This window comes from Lynx canadensis, chromosome C2 (assembly GCF_007474595.2).
Source record: "Lynx canadensis isolate LIC74 chromosome C2, mLynCan4.pri.v2, whole genome shotgun sequence".
Taxonomy (NCBI): domain Eukaryota; kingdom Metazoa; phylum Chordata; class Mammalia; order Carnivora; family Felidae; genus Lynx; species Lynx canadensis.
The window spans coordinates 26,954,602-26,978,634 of record NC_044311.2 but is presented as its reverse complement, the minus strand read 5'-3'; the positions used below and the strand labels follow the sequence as shown (position 1 = coordinate 26,978,634).

General features: G+C 41.2%; 1 protein-coding gene across 1 annotated transcript in view; it reads right to left on the bottom strand.

Moving 5' to 3' along the window:
* ATP2C1 (ATPase secretory pathway Ca2+ transporting 1) overlaps nucleotides 1-20,772 on the bottom strand; it is a 174,694-nt gene extending 153,922 nt beyond the window's left edge. The window contains exon 1 of the mRNA XM_030329618.1: nucleotides 20,301-20,772. Coding sequence (XP_030185478.1) covers nucleotides 20,301-20,408 — 108 coding nt within the window. The 5' untranslated portion in view covers nucleotides 20,409-20,772. The remainder of the gene's footprint in view (nucleotides 1-20,300) is intronic.
* Between the last annotated feature and the right edge of the window lie 3,261 nt (nucleotides 20,773-24,033).

Genomic DNA, 24,033 nt, shown 5'->3' with positions numbered 1-24,033 from the left:
TAATTGAAATCTTTACTAAATTCTGATAAATACTAGAGCCTACATATGGGATCCTGGAAAAGTTGGCAGAAGCCAGCAAAGGGTGAGAATTCATACCAGAGTCAGCTCTCCCAAACCTCTGTCTATAATGCCTGGTGGAAGGAGGAAAATAAAATTTCATGCTGTCCCTTCCTCTCCAAATCCAGACTCATTGGTATTAATCTCTTCTCTCCCAGTGACAGCCATTACCTTCTTATTTGTCTTGTTTTGTGTCCTGAGAACTTGGTTTGGTAACTGTCAGATTGAGGACTCCAAAATACAGCCAGTTGTACCCCATTTATGATTAGATATGGCTGGACAGAAATGTGAGTTAAACTCCGTTTGCATCTAGGGTCCTACCAAACTGCTGCCAGCCCTCAGAGAAATTACCTAAGTCTTTCTTTCTCTTGGCTGCTTTGGGAGTGGCTCTGGATCTTGGGAGGTTAATACCTTGTGTACCCTCTTTGGGGATGCCTCTTGCATCCAAGGGGCTATTCAATACTGTCAGGAATATTCACTGTTTGTCCCAGCTGAAAACTGAGAAGATACCTGAAAGGATTTTTTTTTCAAAGTTGCTCTGTGGTCAGAAATTGGCCAAATTGGAAGCTGATATTAAGGGCCTGATATAACTTTTAAAATGCTCTTCTGAACTAAATGTACCCACAGGGAAATAAACGTCCTGAAATCTTTGTGAAAGGATTTACCAAAGCATTCCAAAGACAGTTCTAAATCCAGAACATAAGAATCTTTTTGATTTCCATCTTAGTTAAAGATCTCCCTGATATAAAGGGGCAAACCGAGGATAATGTAGCTGGATAAATGGTTTAGCCCCTTGATATGTAGGCTAAAGCCTAGTTCTTTGAGGAATTAAAACCAACTGTCCTTATCTTAGAAAATTTTGGGGGCACCTGGGTGGCTCAGTCGGTTAAGCATCCAACTCCGATCAGGTCATGATCTCATGGTTCCTGGGTTCAAGCCCTGCATCAGGCTCTGTGCTGACAGCTCAGTCTGGAGCCTACTTCAGATCCTGTGTCTCCCTCTCTCTCTGCTCCTCCCATGCTCGAACTCTGTCTCTCTCTCTCTCTCTCTCTCTCTCTCTCTCAAAAATAAATAAACATTGGGGGAAAAAATTTTTTTTAAAAAGAAAAGAAAATTTGGCAAACCCAGAAATAGAGCTCTAGAAACAATTCAGAGTGCACCTATCCTTTTTGCCAGTCCCCAGATTTCCCCCATTCGTTTCCAAAGGCTTGTAAATATTGTAAAAATTCTGGCCTTATGAAACAGAAGTTCTTCTTGGAAGAATTTATATTCTTTCCCTGTGCTTTAAGATGTAAATGTCCTACCTGGTCTCTTCCAGGAACTTATATCTAGGCCATCTCTTTGAAATGCAAACTTCAGGGAAATAATTCTCATCAGAAGGGAAAAAGAGGGTAAGGCTGTTTGGAACTTGGATAATAAAAAAAATCTTGTCTTTTCCACAAATATTAGTAAAAAAAAACAAAACAAAACTGTAGGTATGTGAACAGATGAACATAACTTATTCCATCTGCCAGCAATGTACTTTCAATCCAACTTCATTTATAACTAATGAGTTTTGAGGGCACCTGGCTAGCTCAGTTGATAGAACATGTTACTCTTGATCTCAAGCCACACGTTGGGTCTAGAGCTTACTTTAAAAAATAAAATATATTTTTTAAATAATCGCTGAGTTCTGTATTATTTAGCTATAATTTTGTAACCAAAGCCGTAAGTTCTCTGTCTGTATCTATCTGTACGTTTATGTGTGTGTATACATAAATTGTGTTGTAGATGTGTGTATTTTCCTACATCTGGGTGATATTGCCAAAATTAATTTGTAAAACAACTCTATTTAATTGGCTTAAAGAAAATCAAGCACTTATATGAATTAAATATTCCTAAAATTCTCAGAAATTTAATGGGAACTTAACCTAAATGATTTTCAAAATTGCATGATCAAGGATTAATCTTTAATTATAAAAACTAGTTTAAGTTTGTAAGTTTAATTGAAGCAGGCATGTCTTTAGAGTCATTAGCCTTAAATATAATACTTTTATTTTACCTAGGTTTATTAAATGTCAAATAAGTTCATGTTATCTCTTACAAAATTTGTCAGAAAAAAAAAAAAAGCTTGAGATGCTTATTTTGTCTAATGTCTCATGAAGTTTTCTTAAGTAGTTTAGACATAATTGCTAAGAACAACTGAATTAAATAGATGTAAATGGGATAAGAGTTTTTTGGTGAAATGTTCAGCAATAATTATGTTTTATGGTATGTTTGTCTAGAAAACAGTTTCCAAACCATTTTGGTTACTTGAAACTTTAAAAGTTTTGCTAAGCTAAGTTAAGTGATGAATTGGGTTAAATTCATTGACTATCTAGACCATTTCCAAATACAATAAAATAGTGAAATATTAATTACCAAACATAGTTTACCTACTTTTGGCTTCTTAGTACAAAGGAACTAAAGATTTTTGGCTTTTTTAGTAGACATATCTTGCAACACACTGGAAAATTTACTATGAGGAAGCATGTATTTCTAGACATTATGAAATGTGTTCATATATTTACCCATAAAAAGAATGCTGGCATTACAGATTGTTCACAATTGTTTACTTCTTGATTTTCGCTAGAAATTCAAATTTTAAGGGGTAAAAATGCTATTGTATGTAACTGAAGCTACTAGAAATAATAAGGGAAACAATTTTGTGGAAGAAAGGTAGGATGTGTGTTTTGGCTGAGAAATCATCAGGTATAGATATGTGTTTTTCTTAGGGAGAAAATAAATAAGTGAATTTGTCCTGGTTGTTTCAGAATGGAAGAGAGGAAAAGAGAGAGTTTTACCTTGTGTAGTCAGTTGGCTAAAATTGTTTCTTAAAATAAGTTTTTTCTTAAAAGTTTTTTTTTCTTAAAATAAGCTTTGATATCAATAATGTACATATGCTTGACTAAAATTAAAACTTAATTTCCTATCCTGCTGAAAGGATAAAGTTTTCCTGGCCCATTGGTCTGCTCTTGATAATAAGAGATTGTTGAAAGGTGTTGTTTTTTGTTTGTTTGTTTGTTTGTTTTACTTTTTAAGTAATCTGCCTTGAAAACAAAGATTCTGTGTTTTATCAAAATGGTTTCCTGTGTTGCTTGTTGTCTTTGTCAGGTCATGATTACTTAAAAAAGGAAGTCTTATCTATTAAAAGAACTAAAGTTTTGTTTTGTTTGTAACAATTTAACGTGCTGTATCTACCTGCAAAAAATCTTTAATTAGCACTCTGATGAAATGGATGACTAAGTATGTTTCACAGTGACCTATGATCCTATTTGACCAGTGTTTTTTTTTTTTTTAATTTTTTTTTTTAACATTTATTTATTTTTGAGACAGAGAGAAACAGAGCATGAACGGGGGAGGGTCAGAGAGAGGGAGACACAGAATCTAAAACAGGCTCCAGGCTCTGAGCTGTCAGCACAGAGCCCGACGCGGGGCTCGAACTCACGGACCGCGAGATCGTGACCTGAGCCAAAGTCGGCCGCTTAACCGACTGAGCCACCCAGGCGCCCCTTGACCAGTGTTTTTAAATCTTTTGATATTTTTGACAAACTTCCCCAAAATCAAATTCTAAATGAAGATTTTTTTTGCATTGGAAGTAACCTTGGGGTTTTGTAGAGTCCCTGGAAAGTTGCAAATGATTTTTTCTCTCTCCTTGTAAAAAGAGAGAAGTTAAACTAATTAGGTTTATATGATTTGTTAAATTACATGGGAAACATTATCAAATGAGAAGTGATGCTAAATCTTTTTAGCTATATTTTTATGGATGTATGTTATTAATTTAAGTGTTCTGGAAATTATATGATATTCCTAGAAATCTGATACTTGTATAATGTTATCAGTCATAATTCTAGTTCATATCTTAAAATGTTGTATGTCACAGAAATTTCTTTTTTTTTAATTTTTTTAATGTTTATTTATTTTTGAAAGAGAGACAGAGTGCAAGTGGGGGAGGGCCGGCAAGAGGGGGAGAAACCTAGTCTGAAGCAGGCTCCAGGCTCTGAGCTGTTAGCAGAGAACCCGGTGCGGGGCTCAAAGTCAGGAACCACAAGATCATGACCTGAGCTGAAGTCAGACACTTAACCAACTGAGACACCCAGGTATCCCAGAAATAACCAAATTTCTTTGCCAATTGCATTATAATGAGCTGTCACCAGGTCTTTAACCATGGCCATTTTAAAGTCTTTTATCATTTACAGTTATTGTTTACTCTGAGGCTTTTGCAATAGTGCAAAATTTACAGAAATTCATAGAAAGGATTTTGACAATTACATGTGTCTAATAACTTTAGGATTATGAGAGTGACTGGGTAAGAATTTGAAGAACTAATGGAAAAACTGGACTCAAGCAGAACAACTATTAACTACACAGGACTGAATGAACATAATTTTTTTATGACCTTTTCTTTGTAACAATGCTGGTTCCTTAATCTTGCTCTCCCACCACCCCCCACCACCACCCCCTTGCCCCAGATTTAAAGAAACATTTTCTCTTAAGTGAACTATGACTTCAAGCAATTTGATAAAGTATACCTTGGTAAACAAAGATAAGGTTACTTTTCCTCCCTACCCAATCCCTCCAGAATTCAAAAACTCTTGAGTATTCTTTTCATGGCAATACAGTTAGTTACGTGCATAAGTTCAATAAGAATCTGTTCTCCTTGTAACAAAACACCGTTAGAAACACTGGTTATATTGCCAAGGCTTTGACTGGAGTGTCATATTTGAAGAGACATGCATAGACTCAGATATGACCAGACAGCTTTAAAGACCTAAGGTTGACTTTATGGAGCCAATAAAGCCCCTTGGAAAAAGTGACCCGGTCTGGTACCTTGCTTACAGGAGTCCCAGCAGCTTTACTAGACAAGTAGGGAAGGTCACCTCCTGGCAGGTCCAGGAACCTCAGGATATTTGGGAGACCTTGAGAAGAGAGAAATTCACCCAGACTGTAGACATTGATAGTAAAATCTGATGGAGAGTCCTTGGTTTGGCTTCTTTGCCTCAAGAGATTTTAAGAGTTTAATCTGAGATCCCTTATGTAAAGTTCCAGCAGAAAAGGCTTAAAAACAGCTTACATGATCAATTGCTATTCTTCTTGCATTTATGTAGATAATCAGGCCAAGTTTACTGCAAACAAATTAGTCTTACTATGGTCATTTTTGTAAAAAATGAGGGTGACTGCAGAGAGAAAAATTATGTTTGCACCTCTGTAGGTATTACATTCTAATCCTGGTAATTGTCTTTAAAGTTTTGTTATATACCTACAAACTGGACTGGATGCTGAATTCTTCTGGCTTCCTTAAATATCAAGCTATGACTCTCCAAACTGACTTTTTGAATTTTCTCCCATTTTTCTGAATTGGAATCACTTGAAACAAAGACTGCCCTCAAATCTCCTTGGAAGGGGCTATATTAGGTCTTCCTTACTATCCAGATGGCAGTCAAACTTCAGAGACTTGAACTTTGGGGCTACATCTCTGAATTAAAGTGTCCCTTCAGGGGCACCTGGGTGGCACAGTCAGTTAAGCATCTGACTCTGGCTCAGGTCATGATCTTGAGGTTCATGAGTTTGAGCCCTAAGTCAGGCTCAGTGCTGACAGCTCAGACCCTGGAGCCTGCTTCGGATTCTGTGTCTCCCTCTCTCTCTGCCCCTCCTCCCCCCTCTCTCTCTTGTCTCTCTCTCCCTCTCTCTCTCTCAAAAATAAGTAAACATTTAAAAAAATTAAAATAAAATGAAATGAAATAAAAAGTGTCCATTCAGACTCTAGGAACACCACTCCAGCTGGAGACTTCAAAATAAAAATGACCAGGAAAAGGGGAGCCTGGGTGGCCCAGTCAGTTAAGCGTCCGACTTCAGCTCAGGTCATAATCTCATGGTTCAGGTTCATGAGTTCCAGCCCTGAGTCAGGATCTGGGCTGACAGCTCAGAGCCTGGAGCCTGCTTCCAATTCTGTGTGTGTCTCTCTCTCCGCCCCTCCCCCGCTCATGCTTTGCCTCGCTCTCTCTCAAAAATAAATAAATATTTAAAAAATTAAATTAAAGGGGCGCCTGGGTGGCTCAGTAGGTTGAGCGTCCGACTTCATCTCAGGTCATGATCTCACAGTCCGTGAGATCAAACCCTGCGTCGGGCTCTGTGCTGACAGCTCAGAGCCTGGAGCCTGCTTTGGATTCTGTGTCTCCCTGTCTCCCTCTTGCTCTTCCCCTAACCCACTCGTGCTCTGTCTCTCTCTGTCTCAAAAATAAATTAAAAAAAAAAAAGAAAAAACATTAAAAAAAATTAACTTAAAAAAAAAAAAAATGACCAGGAAGAGACGTAGCTGACATCAAGGTAGATTGCTTCCTCACAAAACATGGGATCAAGAGGATCAAGAATGTTCCTTTCCATTCCTCTTTCCCTCTCCCACCGTCCTTTTCCTCATTCTTGCACCATGAAGGTCTTTGTGATTCTTTTGTCTCCTCTGTGTTCTGGTTTTGAAAGGTAATGCCATTGTTCCCATATCTCAGGTCACTGCAAAGGAGGTGGATAATCCAAGCTACAAACGACTATTGGATTTGTCATGATGTTGGTGATCCTGTAGTTCTGCCCATTACAAACTTTTCTCTGATTTCCAATGCCTCAGTTTCTCTGGAACAAACTCAGTCCTCTGTCATGTCAGACTCCCCAACCCTCAGGGTCCCTTTCCCTGTCTCTGATTAACAATCCCAAACCCGGGAACCTTGCATCCAGGCTCTGTATAAAGAAAGGGGTAACCAGAATAAAATCACCTGTGTAGTCTATAGACCCTCAAATATTACTGGCCTCTATGGCGGTCACTTTTCCAGTCCTGAGCCACAGACTAAACTGGAAATTACCAGAAGGCATCCATGATTCAAAATTAGCTTCCACTGGTAGATCACTGTTCTCTTGGCTGGGAGTAAGTGCAAATGAGGCTATGGTCAAGAACCTTCTCCTTAACTCTTGGGGATATTGTAGAATCTGTTGCTAAAGCAATAGCTGTCCCACAAAAATCCTTAGACTCTCTGACCAAGGTTGTTCTTGATAATAGAATAGCCTTTGATTATCTTTCAGCTGAGCCAGGAGGTGTCTGTAGCAAATACCACCTGCTGCGCTCAGATTAACACTTCTGAGGAAGATGAAAAGGCTACATAAGATCACTGAATAAGCCACTGGGTTTAAAAAAGGGACTCCTTCTGGGGTTGCCTGGCTGGCTCAGTTGGTTAAGCGGCTGACTTCAGCTCAGGTCATGATCTCACGGTTTGTGAGTTTGAAAAGTGATTTTGATTGGTTTGAGTCTTGGGGGACCATGGCTCCAAAGCACACTCCAGATATTGGGAATTATCCTGCTTATAACATTCATAGTAGCCTTGCTGGTGTGCTATATTGTCTCAAAACCTTTAAATGCCTGTTCCCAGCCACTAGCCAACAAGCAAATGATCTCCCTAAGACTTCAACAACAGAAAAGGAACAAAGAGAATTACCAACTTAAAAAATGTGAACCTGAGGTCATGACCAGTGAATACCACAGAGATCCAGCAGAAAGATGTCACAATGTGTAAACACCACACAGAAGATCGGCAAAAGTTTCGAGAACTTCAGAACAGTGGCTAGGAGTGGCACCAATGCCTTAAATTTGGATCACATCTCTCAGGCTGAAAATCTTATCAAAAGGGGGGAATTGTTAAGAAAGAGACAACAGGCCCCAAATGGAGTCACTTATGCTAAAGCCCATATCACCGAGCTGAGACTTAATACCCAACTTAATTGCACTTTCAGCATCTCCCAGGAATGGAATCATAAATCAGTCACCCTGGAATCATTACCACTAGTGAGGTAATCTGTCTGATAGAGCCCTGCTGTCCCCTGAAGGAAGATAACCTAGCCATAACCAATCCACCTAAAAAAAAAAAAAAAAAAAAATATATATATATATATATATATATATATATATATATATATTTATTTATTTATTTTTGAGAGAGACAGAGCATGAGCAAGGGGCAGAGAGAGAGAGGGAGACACAGAATCCAGAGCAGGCTCCAGACTCCAAGCTGTCAGCACAGAGTCCGACATGGGGCTCAAACTCACAAACCGTGAGACCATGACCTGAGCTGAAGTCAGCCGCTTAACCATCTGAGCCAGCCAGGCGCCCCATAATCCACCTTTGACTAGCTTGTGTTCCTGTTCCTCTCCCTTCTGCCTGTAATAGTCTTTCGTTTTGTACAACTCCACAGAGCTTTTACCTGCTGGGTGGGATACTGCCCAATTCATGAATTGGCAGTTACGTGAGGTAGTTAAAATTTACTCAGCTGACTTTTGTTTTTTAATACCTCTCAAAAATGTGGATTTCAACCTAACAGGATTTAAGGTATTTTCCCTGCAGAGTAGTTACAGTGGTTTTATTTTTAAAGAAAGAGTGAGGGGAATTAGGGGAGAAGGGGACACTATCTGTGGGAAGTAGCTCATTATGAGATAGTGAGTCAGGATTTGGAGTCAGACAGACCAGCAAACCTGGAGCTAAAACCTTCTGCCATAGCTTATGAGTATGTTCCAGCGATCCCACTTCTTTAAACCTCAGTTGTCTCATCCATAAAGTGAGGATAATACCACCAATTTTGTAAAGTTATTATGAAGATTAAATGGCAATGTCTGTAAAGAAACTTGCCAAGTTCCTGACACATGGAAGCCATTTAATAAAAATGTAAAGTTCCTTATTCTTGAAGGCATGATCCAAGATGTATGTCTTTTTTTCTTTTTTTAAAGTTTTGAGAGAGACAGAGAGAGCATAAGCAGGGGAGGGGCAGAGACAGGGGGGACAGAGGATCTGAAGAGGCCTCTGTGCTGACAGCAGAGACCCCGCCATGGGGCTTGAACCCACGAACTGTGAGATCCCGACCTGAGCCGAAGTTGGCTGCTTAACTGACTGAGCCACCCAGGTGCCCCAAGTTGTATATCTTGAAATAGCCTTACTAATATGCTGCCTTTAGGATGAGCAGGGACAAAATGATTCCAGCGTTTTTTCCTGCTCCCTTCACAGCAAATTATGAGCAGTACAACATACGTGGGAAGTTCATTTCTTTTTCTGTTAAAGCATAGAACTGTCGGATGAGGTGAGAAAATACGTCATCTTCCATTCTGAATAAAAGTCAGCAAATAAAGTGTTGCAGGCAAACTGAGAAGTGGAATAGGGTAGCAAATTTAGGAATGTGCATAAGAAGCTACATTGTAGTTCATAAAAATGGGTTTTACATTTGAGTTAATGGCCTTATTTCAAAGATAAAGGTTTTGGTGTTTATCCGTTTACTGGCTCCTGTGTTTCAAAGGCATCTGTACAGTAGATTAGGAAAGTTTAAGAGCAGATAACAGGATTAGAAATACCTCAAAAGTCAACTGAGCATCCAGGTATCTCCCAGACATGTCTAACACTTCACAAAAGTAATAGATGACCTATGATGATGTGGACAAGAAGGATGGAACCCCTTCAGAAGGGACCATAATGAGCATGTAATGTCAGCATTAAATGTAGGAAAAGGGAGTGGAAGGTAAAAGAGGCTTGATATTAAGGAAAAGAAAAAAAAAAAGCTGTGATTAAAATATAACAAAATACCTAAAATTTCTCAGTGTCCCTGTTCATCAATGACAACATAAGTATACTTAGTTATTTATCCTTATACTGGAGGGTGTTTTAAAACCCATAAAACTATGGGTGCAAGTAGTTCAGTGGTCAATCAGGCTCAGAAAAGCTGGTCACTGGTGTATAAGCGTTTCACCAGAAGTGTTTTCTGGAGGTAGCTACACTTCCCTTCCTTGATAGAGGAGTACATGCTACCTGAATCTCCAGAGACATTTGATTCTGTCTTCTTTGGCCTTAAATTCCAGAGAAACATGCTCTGAGGAGTATTTTCCACTAACCAAATAAAACAAACAAATTCTAACTATGTACCGGTATCTGGTCTTTGTTCCTTAGGTATCTGAACTGTCCACCTCTCTATTGCTCATTGCACTAGAGTCCTTGACTGGAAGGGGTCTAATAAGTCACCTAATCTTCTCTTTCATGATGGAGAAACCATCACTACAACATCTCCCAAGGAGATACCCTGCCCTCTACAAATGGTAGCCCATTCCTTTCCCTCTCGTTTTTAGAAAATTCATCCTTATGATTGTATCACAACCTTTCCCTGAAATTTTTCCCATTAGTTATGGTTATTTCCTCTGGAATGTCTCAAGTGCACCTCCATTTTTCTCTACAAATTAGCCTTATAGGTCTTGTGAAACACACAAAAATAAACAAATACATATAGAAAACAATCATATCTTAAATTTCTTCCTCTCAAAAGCTAACATCTAGGATCCTTTCAAGCACTTCTGTCTCAGGATAGCATTTATTATCCTCCTAATCCCTTCCCCACTGATGTCCAGGAACCCCATCCCATGAACCAATTCCACAAACCTATATCCAGTGCCTTCCATCCAACAGGCACTTTGCTAGTCATCCAGAAAATACTGGGTATCAAACAGTCTTCCTAATACATCCAAAATTGGGGCTCCTGGGTGGCTAAGCTGGTTGAGCAACCGACTGTTTGGCTCAGGTCGTGATCTCACGGTTCATGGGACCGAACCCCACATCAGGCTTTGTGCAGACAGCGTGGAGTCTGCTTGGGATTCTCTCTCTCCCTCTCTCTCTCTCTCTGCCCGTCCCCTGTGCACGCTCTTTCTCTCTCTCTCTCTCAAATAATAAATACATTTTAAAAAATACATGCAAAATTACTACTGGAATAAGTACAACAAAGGAGAGTTACACAATGCCTCCAAGGTAGGAAAAATCAGAAAAGCCTTCCCTAAGGGTCTTAAGATTGAATTAAGTTCTGAAGGAAGAGTAGATATTAACTAAGGGAGGATAGTGAGGGGACAATTAGAACAAAGACCCTGGCTGGCAAGTGGCAGGGGAACAGGAAGAAATAGAAGAGGGGCACTGTAGTTGGGGTGCAGAGAGCAAAACGAGGCAAGGTATGTGTACAGCAGGAGAGAGGATCAAGGCCAGACCATGCAAGGCCTTCCATGTTGAGCAACTTTGTCTTTATTGTACAAATGAGTAGAAGCCAATGAAAGAACATAAGCATGGGTCTGGGGAGTTTCCTGTCAGGTTTGTGTCTCCTGTAGTGTGAAGAACTGATTGGACGGGCCAGCAGTGGATAGAGGAAGACCAATGAGAAAGCTACTACAGTATTTCAGACAAGAGGTGATGAGGGCCTCTGGGCTAAGGTGCTGAGAGAGAGAAGATGACAGATTGATTGAAGGAATATTTAGGGATAGAATTGAAAGGATTTGGCAATAAATTAGATATTGACTAAGGGAGCAGAAAATGCCAAAGAGGACTCTTAGGTCTCTGCCTGCATGGGTAGTGATGGTGCCATTCTCTCAGAGAAGACTGGGTTGGGGGAGAGGAAGCACAAGAGCATGAGTGCTGACTAGGAAGTCATTCATCTTCATGCAAGCTACAGTTACAATTCTCAGGCATCTTACAGGTTATGGAGTGCCACAGACTGGGGGTTTGTGTCCCCTCACCTAACATTCACTTGCTGAATCCCTACCCTCCGATGTGGTGATGGTACTCGGAAGGGGCCTTTGGGAGGTGATTAGGTCATGAGGATGGAGCCTTCATGAATGGGATTCCTGCGTTTAAAAATGAGACTCTGCAGGAGCGCCTGGGTGGCTCAGTCAGTTGAGCGTCTGACTTCGGCTCAGGTCACGATCTCGCAGTTGGTGAGTTCAAGCCCCACGTTGGGCTCTGTGCTGACAGCTCAGAGCCTGGAGCCTGCTTCAGGTTCTTTGTCTCCCTCTCTCTCTGCCCCTCCCCTGCTCATGCTCTCTCTCTCTCTCTCAAAAATAAACATTAAAAAATTAAAAAAAAAAAATGAGACCCTGCAGAGTTAGTTCCCTTGTCTGTCTCTGCCATGTAGGGATACATCTGAGAAGTCAACAAGCAGTCTGCAACCAGGAAGTGGGGTCTCACCACACATCGAATCCACCAGCCCCTCTATCTTGGAATTTCAGCCTCCAAAACGGTGAGAAAAAAATGTCTGTGTTTTATAAACCACCCAGTCTGATATTTTGTTATAGCAGTCTGAATGGACAAAGACACGGAGAAAACCACTGGAGGCTTTTTTGGGTAAATAAATAGCTCTTTTCTTTTTTCTGTGTAATTTCTCCCTTCAGATAGAGGACACTGTTATTGTTACCATGACAAAACAATTCAGCTTTTTTTTTAATGTTTGTTTATTTATTTTGAGAGAGAGAGAGAAAGAGAGAGAGCAAGTGCAGGAGGGGCAGAGATAGACGGAAAGAGAGAATCCCAAGCAGGCTCCACACTGCCGGCACAGAGCCCAATGTGGGGCTCGAACCCACAAACCGTGAGGTCATGACCTGAGCTGAAATCAAGGGTTGGATGCTTAACCAATTGAGCCACCCAGGTGCCCCAAAACAGTTCAACTTCAAATGTCATATTTAATAGTCAGAAATATTAAGGTTCATATTATTATAGCCATTTAACTGCCAATGTTACCTGTATATAATCACACAAATTCCTCCACAAAAGTAGAGTATAATCTCTGCCCTCTATCTTACATTTTACCCAGATAATCTTTTCCTCTTGGTTCTGGAGGATTAAAGCTTTTTTCCTACTCAAGCCCAAGGACAAGGGGCAAATGCATTTAATTTCCCCCCTGAGATGTCATTTGTACTATCAATAGTATTTCATGACTTTTTTAAAGAGGCTTTAAAAAATGGGTGACTTTTTTATACTCTCAAAATATAACCAACTCGAGGCACCTGGATGGCTCAGTTGGTTAAGTGTCCAACTTCGGCTCAGATCATGATCTCACGTCTCGTGGGTTCGAGCCCCACATCAGGCTCTGGTGCTGACAGTTCAGAGCCTAGAGCCTGCTTCAGATTCTGTCTCTCTCTCTTTCTCTGTCTCCCCCTTTCCCCCACTCACACTCTGTCTCTCTCTCTCTCTCTCTCTCAAAAATAAAAAAATAAACATTAAAAATTTTTTAAAAATATAACCAACTCAGTTTAAGGAGCTAAAACCTCTTAACATTCTTAAACCAAGCTGTGGTGAAACTTATATCATTTCACCTACGGCCTGCATCAGCCACTCAAAACCCTTATGTGACTTCTCAAATCTTAACATAGATTTTTGAGAGAGTATAAGGGGGGGTCCTTAATTTTTATATTGTTATTCAGAGCAGGTATAAGAGCCAAAATGAAGAACAAAGTTTTTAATGTTCAAATTAAATCCAAATATTTATTTAAAAACCCAACTTTGAGGTTAACATTCATTAAGGAACCCAGCAAGAAATAAAAACCCAGTGACCCTGTTTGAACTAGAAACGTTTTCTTAAGCCATTGAAGAGAAACTTTAGAACAACCTCGAAAAACTTTTTTGGTTCTAATCCTTAATTAAAATACAGCTACTGTACATGCCCCCTGGTCCTCAAAGACCACTTTCCTCATTTTAAGCAGATTAATCAGAGCAGATCTTGAGCCAGATATACCCACTGTGACTGCACTGTGTGGTTTTTGCCTCATATTATAAACATTTGAATCAGCTCTTTCTACTCATTGAGACTGGAAGCATCATAGAGGGGCCATGTAGGTCATTTTTACATTTTGATCACTTATAAATATGTTCCACATACTATACGTGAGAAAGGTTGCTAAATAATCAAAGGGATTAAGGAATCCTGTAAAACACGATGACCAAGCAGAGCTCTGTCAGCTCTGCATTCAGTCTCGTCCAGGTCAATATCTGATGTCTGTATTTATATGAGGATATCAATAATAGCATGATTATATTTTCAGATAAGAATATAAAAGGATGGTAAAAAAAAATTGGGTGGATTAATTTTGTTGGAAGATGATATTATACTGGTTCAAGGGTCTAATTCCAATAAATACATATGTAATGTCAATATAATATCATATATATATATACACACTACACACACACACACACACACACACACACACACATTATATATAATATGGTTTTTGTACATGTCTCTGGCCCCAAAGACTGATCTCCTTATTTTAAGCAGATTCACTGTTAAATAAGACATGTCAGGTCAGCTCATAGATGATATTTCTTATTTGGAAAGAAATCTTTCCTTTTTTTTTAAATTTTTTTTAACGTTTATTTATTTTTGAGACAGAGAGAGACAGAGCATGAATGGGGGAGGGTCAGAGAGAGAGAGGGAGACACAGAATCTGAAACAGGCTCCAGGTTCTGAGCTGTCAGCACAGAGCCCAATGCGGGGCTTGAACTCACGAACCGCGAGATCATGACCTGAGGTGAAGTTGGACACTTAACCAACTGAGCCACCCAGGCGCCCCTGGAAAGAAATCTTTCTATTGAAGAGAGCAAAGCACCATCAGCACAGATCATCACAAAATCTTGGCTATTAATTAACCGTCCTGTATTTTCCGACCCTTCATCTGTGGAACACATAGAAGAAGAAATTCAAGTTGGCAAGGCTGCTGCAGGGCAGTATAAATTGATGGACAAAAGCTCAAACTAGTAGACCCTTCTTTGTCTTAGTCTTTCATCAGGGGGTTTATTTATTATTGACAAGTTGACCTTCAGGCATTACCTGCCGTACGGACTCAGCCTATAGAATCCTTATCTCTTTGCTTGGTAGTCATATTGCCCCTTTTCTACATCTCTGCTAAGACTCACAACACACACTGGAAAGAGCACTGAACTGGGAGACAAACAGGCCAAATTCTAATCCCAGCACTGATTCAAATGAGCTATGCGACCTTGGGCAAACTTCTTAACCTCTAGTTCCACATTCATAAAATAAATTGCATAGTTTTCCCTAGGTCTCACCAGTCTTTGTTTACTAAAAATAATTCTATTTTCACCATCTCTTGCCTCACCTGCATAATAGCATCCTTAGCCTCTGTATTCCCCAACCTCCACGTTTACTCATTCAGTTATATGAATTTATCACCAACTATGTACTTTATTTATGTTTGGCACTGGGGCTAAGATGGCCAGTGAAAACAATCATGTTGCCTGCACTGGGGTGAAAAAGATTTTTACTTAATGAAGAAAATTCTGACTGCTATAAGGAACTTGTATTGTAAGGTAACAAGAGTGAATGTAGGGGCACAAATTCAAGTGCTATTGCAATGGTCCAAGCTAGAGAAGAGGATGTAGCAGGGTCGATAGGTGAAGATGTAGGATTCAGTAACTATTTCAGAAGTAGAATTGACTAGTCTTATTAACAAGATTGCAAAGGAGGAGGAGGTGAGGGAGAGAAAGGGAGGTACCAAGGTGACTCACATGTTTCTGGTTTGAGCTTTTGTGCTGATTGGTGGACCTTGGGAGTGACAGGTTTGAGGACAGAGCTAGTGAGTTCTCTCATTCAGTCTGCAACATCCACATTCATTCAGATGGAGATGTCAAATTGGCAATTGTGTATACAAGACTGAAGTGCACTGGGGATAAATATTTGGGAGTTGTCAGCAAATAGGTGGTGTTTGAAGCCATGGGAATGGAGGAGCTCACCAATGGAGAGAGAGTAGACTGTCCCATATAAGCTCACAAACTCTCTTCTCTTACCATTTGGTGCTGGCATCCGTGAATAACGTCTCTATCAGTGGTGCTAACCTCTAAGGGCAGCATTCCCTGGGGGCTCATAGGGCCCTCAATCCTCTGTAGGATTCGCTGGGCTCAAGCCAAGTCTACAGTCTACCCAGAAGTGAAGCAAATTCTCCCTTCCTCATTCAGTGTCCCACTTGGTCACCTGAATCACGTAGCAGGCTGCTGGGTCTCTAGTACTCAAGAGATCATTGCCTGTAAGCCCTGTTCATTTCTCACAAACTCAGACATCTACATCTGAGCCAGACCCTGGCCGGTCCCATGAAACCAAATACCCTTATGAATGTGCTCAGCCCACCTGCCCAAACTCATCTGAGAGCTCACTTAGGCTCCGACTGTGTCCCTGCAACCACCACCACCACCACCACCACACCATTTGAAGAATACTGTTCAAAAATGTTTCATTGTCGGGGCGCCTGGGTGGCGCAGTCGGTTAAGCGTCCGACTTCAGCCAGGTCACGATCTCGCGGTCCGTGAGTTCGAGCCCCGCGTCAGGCTCTGGGCTGATGGCTCAGAGCCTGGAGCCTGCTTCCGATTCTGTGTCTCCCTCTCTCTCTGCCCCTCCCCCGTTCATGCTCTGTCTCTCTCTGTCCCAAAAATAAATAAATGTTGAAAAAAAAAATTAAAAAAAAAAAACCAAAAATGTTTCATTGTCTAATTTTCCCAACCTTCTGCATGCTCATCTAATTAATGACCTTAATCTCCTACTTAGGGACTTGGCTTTGTGAAATGCCAGCTATAATAGAGTTCAGGAATGCAAAGGATGAGATACTTGTTCTCAGTTTGGTAAATAACCTGCCCACCCACTGATTAGTCCAGCACCGTAGGAATAATAACAAAAACTACCAAACAAACGAACCCTTAGGTCAAACCTTCATGTTTGTATGACACCGAGTGCAAAGTCCTGAGGAGAAGCTTTAAACAAGAAAGCATCTGTGGACAAGGCAAGTGTAACAGTGACCATGACAGGGATCTATGGGGACCCTCCAGGCCCCATCAAGACATGGGTAGAGGCAAGAAAGGAGGTGTGCTCCACAGACAACTGCCTGTATCGTGAGTCACCCCTACACCAGCCTGTGTCAGGCTCCAAGGTAGGTCTGAGAGAACAAAGAACAGGAAATCTCCCAGTGTTATAGGTGTATGGGTGATGTATATACACATGTAAGCAATGGCTTACTACATACAACATAGTAAGGGACCTTATTAGACACAGACAGAATATCTTAGAAAAGGATGGGCTGTGCTTCCCTCTTCCCAGCAGAGTTGGAGAAAGGTTTTTTACGGAGCCATTTAACCTGAGTCTTGAAGGGTGTATAGGCGATCTCCAGGTGGGCAAGTTGTAAGTTAAGAACAGAATTCTAGGTTACAGAGAGGAGTGTATTGGAAGGCACAGAAGTGGAGAAACAGATGGTGCGCCTGAGACAGTATTCTCCCATGTGTGTGAACACAACATGGATGGGACCCAATGGTGCTAGATGGCATAAGAGAAGATTTTAGGTAGCCTGCAGACACTACATTAAATGTAGGTTTCAGTCTCAGAGGTTTCAAAGGTAACAGTATCTGGCTAGAACTTAGCATTATTCTGTTTTTATTCTATTTATTTTTCTCTTACGTATATGGTAAATGGCAGTGGTTTTCCACTTATGGTAGTTATATAAAATTTTCTTTCTAAACAAACAAGTTAAAAAGTAAATAATTTGCTTGACAACCATGGTGCTGTGTGGTTCGAGATTCTGCCTGGGACAGGTGTCATGGCCCGTGCTTGCTCATCCCTGGCACAGCCACTGCACACATCCACTGGTTCACTAACAAGGGCCAGGAAAAAAGGGTTGCCTGTTATTCACATGAGTGGAGTTTGATGGAAAGAGATAGGTGCGTCTCTGGAGTTATGTGTTACTATGTGTCAAAGTGTTTGGAGAATATCGACTAAGGAAGCCTTTTCCTGATGGATGAAAAATAACTCGGTTATGCTCACCTACCCGTTCTAGAAGGTTATGCAGTATATTAATGTAGTGCATAATAAAAACAACAAAAAAGTTAAAAAAAAAAGTAAATGATTTAAATACAAATTTAGAAAAATATTAAGAAGTTAATCACACCAGGGGCTCCTGGGTGGCTCAGTCAGTTAAACATCCAGCTTTGGCTCAGGTCATGAATTCACAGTTGGTGGGTTCGAGCCCTATGTCAGGCTCTATGCTGACAGCTCAAAGCCTGGAGCCTGCTTCAGATTCTGTGGCTCCCTCTCTCTCTCTGCCCCTCCCCTGGTCATGCTCTGTCTCTCTGTCTCAAAGGCAAATAAACATTAAAAAAAAATTTTTTTTAAAAAGAAATTAATCACACCAAACCTAGGGTAAGAATTATGACATGAACATCTGAAGCGTTAGAAATAGTCTCTATTAGCAGTTTGCTATATTGCTATCACTGTGTTGGTATAGATCATTCGGAGATCAAGCATGGTAATATGGGTCATTTTTTTTTTTCTTTTATAAGTAAATTCTACTACCAACGTAGGGTTGGAACTCATGACCTCCAGGTGAAGAGTTGCATACTCTACCGACTGAGCCAGCCAGCTGCCCCCAAATGGGTCAAGTTTAAAGCTAGGCAAACAGGAATTCCAATCTCCCTTCAATACTTTTTGGCTGGATGGCCTTGGACAAGGATTCAGGTCTTTGTCTCTCTTCCCTCACCTTTATAATGAGAGTCTGTATTACAGGACTGTAAGCATTAGAGAGACAACAAATATGAGGTCCTAAAATTGTAGACGTTATTAATCTTCTTTATAACTTTCCAACAAGCTTTTCAAGGTTAGCCATCATTGACTCTGACCTAATTTCTCTAATTCTGTGAGACTGTCTGTCTGCAGAGCTATTAATTGGTTTCAGAAAAGAAATGAATGTATTATTTGTTTTTATTTCTCCATCAATTTGTATAGAAAGTTAAAAACTCAGCACAATGTTCCCAGTCGTTCCCAGGTCATCCCCAATGGTTGTCAGCTGGAGAGAGGACCACCCACCCAGTGCAAGTCCAAGAATCCACGATACATTCTCATGTTCTTTGGAATGCATTTTGTGACAATTTTTAAGCAAACAAAACGATAAACTGCACAATCACTATAGACACATCTCTGAAAACTTATAGCACTGAGAAAAGGGGGAAAAAATCACTTAATCCACATTCCGCAGTTCCAACCCTACCCTTTCAGCCACTCCCCGCTCCCCACTGTAAAGAGGCCTGAGGAGGCCTGCCTTAGTGAGTGTGGCAGACAACATCTCAGAGCACCACCACCGGGGTCTCTGGCTTTCCTCTTCAAAAGCAAGCAAGTGCTGAGACTGGAAAGAGATTCTTTCGTAATCAGGACACCTTGCCTGAGTAGGAGATAAATTGGACCAGCCCAGCCCCCTTCTTCGGCACAATCTGAAGTTCCAGCTCTTGTAAAATCATCAAAGCACAGCACAAAAGCCATTTCCTCTGGAACAGTAGTAATGATTTTCATCTTCCAAATTAAGCATGGACTTTTTGGGAAACCTATCATTAGAGGATTTTCTGTCTGCTGACCTTTGCTTTCACTTCCTGGAAGTATTTCATGAAGTAGGTCACCTCATTCAGATACAGAACACCACGGTTATCTCCCATATAGTTTGCAATATGAGTTACAAGCATGATGTCCAAGCAGTTTATGATTCTTTGGGTCTTCTATGTGGCTATACATTTGTCCTTCACCATGGTCATATTTTTTTCTAAATGAGCCACTAGATTTCAATAGATCAGATACAGCTATTTCTTCTTACAGTTTGGTACAAGTCAGAAATGCAGTTTTTAGAAATGCCTTTTCATAGATGATTGTAAGGGATAGAATGAAACAAACCTCAACATAATAGAATGAATGCATGATGTTAAACAAGAAGTAATCCAACATTTTAACCAATTTGTTAATGTTTATACTCCCACATGCTAGAGTCTACTACTAAAAACCCTAACTTTTGATTGGCTAAAAAGACTGAAAACTGCAGTGCTGTATACCCTTGCCCTCCACGGAAAAAAAGTGTCTAGTTACTTCTGAATGATTGTCATCGCTCATTAGTGATCTATTTGAAGCTATTATATTTACAGTGCACACAATGTTTTTTGTTTTGCAAATCCTGGTGATACTAACATAGCCATAAATACATGGCCGTACAGACGAGAAGACAAGTGTATTTCTAGGGCCTAATCCTTTTATTTGTCAAGATATGGATAGTTTAAAATTTATATTTGAGGGCCTGGAAAATTATCAAGGAGACTACAGTTTAACTCTGACTGGGTAGTTTGGTCTAGCTATTCAGAAGAAGGAGAAGCACATGGTTTTATTACAGAACTTGAGCTTAATGTCAGGATCCAAATGTTCCAAGTTCAAATAAATCTTCACAAGCCTGCTTGCTTCTCGGATTGCTAAATCCGAATAGCCGCAAGCAGGAGCCTATAAACATGTAAACTAGCAGAAACAAAATCACGAAGGCACATAGTAAAAGCAACACCCAAAAGCAAACATCCGTTAACCTTAAAGATAATATAAACAAGATACCTGTTCTTCAGCTTTTTGGTTTCTCAGCATCGATAAATATTTCCTAATTGCATGGAGAGGATATTTTTTGAAGTAAGAGAATCTAGACTGAGGCAACAGATTATCCATGGCGAGGAAAGTAAGAAGGTTCTCGTCTGCCCCACCCTGTCAGCAACCATATGAAGTCTAGAAGCTTCACAATTCCTCAGATGCCTAAAGATTTGCTTGTAGCTCAGTCACTTTCCTGCAAACAAAGCAAATGTTCTTCTCCTTGCTGCTTCCTCTTTCGGGTGGGTTCCTGGTGAAACCAGACAGCCAAGTCTGAGTACCGACCATCTAAAAGCGTCCAGAAATACAATGCCCAAAGGGCAGCAGGAGCCAGGAGGAATGTAGGGGCTGGTCCACAGAATGCAAATTGCTTAGTGGTAGTGATGCGATCGCCCTATTTCTAGCAACAGCGTTCTGTTGCAAGCTATGTTAATATTAGCTAGCTGGTGACTTTCCACACCCACAGACTCTCGTGAGGCTTAATCTTAATTCTTCTGACAGCTTTTCTGGCTCTTAAAGAGGACATGACATGTGGTTTTTTCTGTTTCCTTCTAGATTTTTTATCAGCACGAGCACACATAGGGACATCCCTTGGCTGCGTCTCAGCTCAAAAGTGTTGATTCATTCAGTCTCAAGAAGCTTTGTTTTAGGGGACTTCTAAAAAAAATTAACAATTTACTTCACTCTTCACTGTTATCGAGGAGTGCAGTGGCAGCACTTAAAAGGTTTGGTTTACGCTGTCATGCATTATGCAACACGCCCGGTAACCAGATACTTTTGCGTTAATTGAACAATAGCTGGGAACAGATTCTGTTCTGAGTTAAAAGGCTTCTCTCCTTGAATCTTTATCTCAAATCCACAGGCCAAATCCAGGAACATTAAATTTCCCCAGGCTTTATTCCGAATGTAAGGGAGAAAAAATGTTATACATTTACTTTCTAAGTATTTTAAAAAAGGATTCATGCTTTAAAAAGAGAACAGGGTAAGAGGACTGTGGTCTTAGAGGACATGAAATCATGAAATTTGAAACTTCAATATTTTCTTAATAGTCTATAGAAGCCACGGGGTTTCTGAACAAAGTTTCCAAGTAGGCCTTACCGTTTTATTATCCTTGTTAACACTGTAGTAGCTGGTTCATCGGGTGGAAACATTTGGCCACTTGCGTGAGGGGCTGTCGTGTAGAGTCTAGGCCAGACATCAACCCAAAATCATAAGGCCTCGAGATTTCCTTTCAAGTGGAAAGAGAAAGAACTTGTCTCTTCCCCTTCAGAGACTGCACTGTTGGGGAGGAAGGGTAAGCAGAGCTGGGGACCCACTTTGCCTCCCTAGCTGTCCCCCTGGACATCCGCCCTGACACTCCTGGCTGGGCCACTTGCCTTCAGGGAACACACTTGATGGGCCTAATGTGGGTCTTGCTGCCGCAGCCCAGACCATCTGTCAAGCTGGCCTTGGGCCCACTCACAAGGTGATCTTCCAGTCTCACCAGGGCCAGGCTGGCAATTCCAAGAAGTCATTTATATAATGCTACTGGGGCTGGCTCCCAGGAGGAGGAGGCCCTGCCCTCCTGTCCACTCTTTAGGTGCACACTGGCTGGCTCTTGAGTCTCCTCTGTATGCTGGAGACAGCCAGCGGACTCTAATGAGGGCCAGAGCCAAGCCCTGTGCTGTGAACCACCGGAATGCTAAGGGCAGTGTTGTGCACTCCCAGGCAGCTCACAGCCCAGAAAAACAAGAAGCGTGGAAACCTAGACACCCTGGCCCTGGAAAGAGGGGAGGCCCCCGGAGGCTTTGGGAGGAGGAAAGGTGTCATTTATACACACCCTCGAGGAACCCACAAGCTGCCCTCTTCCTTTCCTTTCCTTTTTAAAAATATCTAAACCTTCAGAGATGCCTCTTCTTATGGAAAGAAGCTGGCAGTCTGCCAAACACCCACAGCACGGCTGTGATCAAAGCCTTTTCCCAACGGATGAACACAAAGCAGACTTCATTTCAAATGGTTGTTTCATGCTCACCTTCTCCTGGTTTGAGGAGGTCAATGAAAAGAGATGGGGAAGGGCTGGGTCTGGGGAGAGAAAAGAAAACCCAGACAGAAAACTGTCCTGGCTAGATTTAGCATAAAAAGAGAAGCCGGTGGAACAAACACAACTAAAATCCCCTTAGGCGTTTAGTCGACAACAAAAAGCAAATCGTATCTAACATTTATTGGGCCTTTCAGCCAGACACTGTGCTAAATTCTTTACGTGCATTATCTCACGTAACCCTACAGCACCCTATGGGGAAACTGAGGCTCAGAGAGGGTAAACAACTTGCCAAGGTCACACAGCGACAAAGCAGGGGAGAAGGGACTCCAACCAGGTAGGCTGACACACCAGAATCCCCAGAGGTTCCGTTCCCAGTCAGTACACTGCACAGTCTCTTAGCCCACATCCTGAAATGGATGCCTAAGAACCTCTTTACAGATGAATCTAACAAAGGAAAGGCATGGAGTTGCCTTGTTAAAGAGAAAGACAAACTTAGACTTAGGAATTTGCAGACTAAGATTATTAGATTAGAGATCAGGTGCATTTTCGTGCAAAATCATATAACTTCCTATCCTGGATTCTGCATAAATAAGGCTAATACTCATTATTTATCACATAAAAGTTCCTTTCTGAAATGATTCTGGTGATCTTGAAAAGAAGTTGTACTATAGATTCAGATTTTCTGCTTCACAAACTTTGAAAACTACCATATCCTCAGTTTCTGTTTGAAATAGATTGCAATGGTTAATTCCACTCCATATTTATTGCAAACATAATGGGGAAGAGTCACGGTCCCGTTGGATGGTTTGATTGCCACTGTGACTCAGTTGCCTCGGTAAATGGCAACGGACCAGAGATTGGGTGGCTACAGTACATAGCTGCAAAGACCGAAATAGCCCAGTGGAGCCACCCAGTGGTAAGGGGTTTATTCCACCGCCCTGCAAAATAGCACAATAAGGAGTGGGGTGATTACCTGTTATTTGAACAATTCATTCCCACCCCTTGTCCTAGCACGATAACCAACAGGGGCGCCTGGGTGGCTCAGTCGGTTGAGTGTCCAACTTCAGCTCAGGTCATGATCTCACAGTTCATAGGTTGGAGCCCTGCGTCGGGCTCTGTGCTGACAGCTCAGGGCTTGGAGCCTGCTTGGGTTTCTGTGTCTCCCTCTCTCCGCCCCTCCCCTGCTCACGCTCTGTCTCTCTCAAAAATAAATAAACATTAAAAAAAAAAAAGAAGAACAGTAACCAACACAAAGCACAAACCCAGGAAAGCACTAGATCCAGGCCTCAACCCACTGTGAAAGTGATGCGTCTTTGAAGTGGTGGGGGTCTAGAGCTGACGGCCAAGAAAGAATTCTTGAGACATCCTTGGCGCAAAAAAGGTGATTTTATTCAAGCACAGGGGCAGGACCCGAGGGCAGAAAGAGCTGCACTGGGGTTGTGCAGAGTGACTGGCTATATACTACGGAGCTGGGGGAAGTAAAGGCAAAAGACCTTCCAGAAGGACTTTGATATGCTAAGAAGGACTCATAAGATACCTGAGGCCTTGCGATTGTCAAGCTAAGGTTGTTTTTCCTTTAGTAAGGTATTAACATTAGGATGGTAGGGGTTTTTGGAGAAATGTTAGACTGTATTTGCCTCAAGTATTTGTCAAGGGCTGCAGGTTATGAGGAAATTTAATTTTATC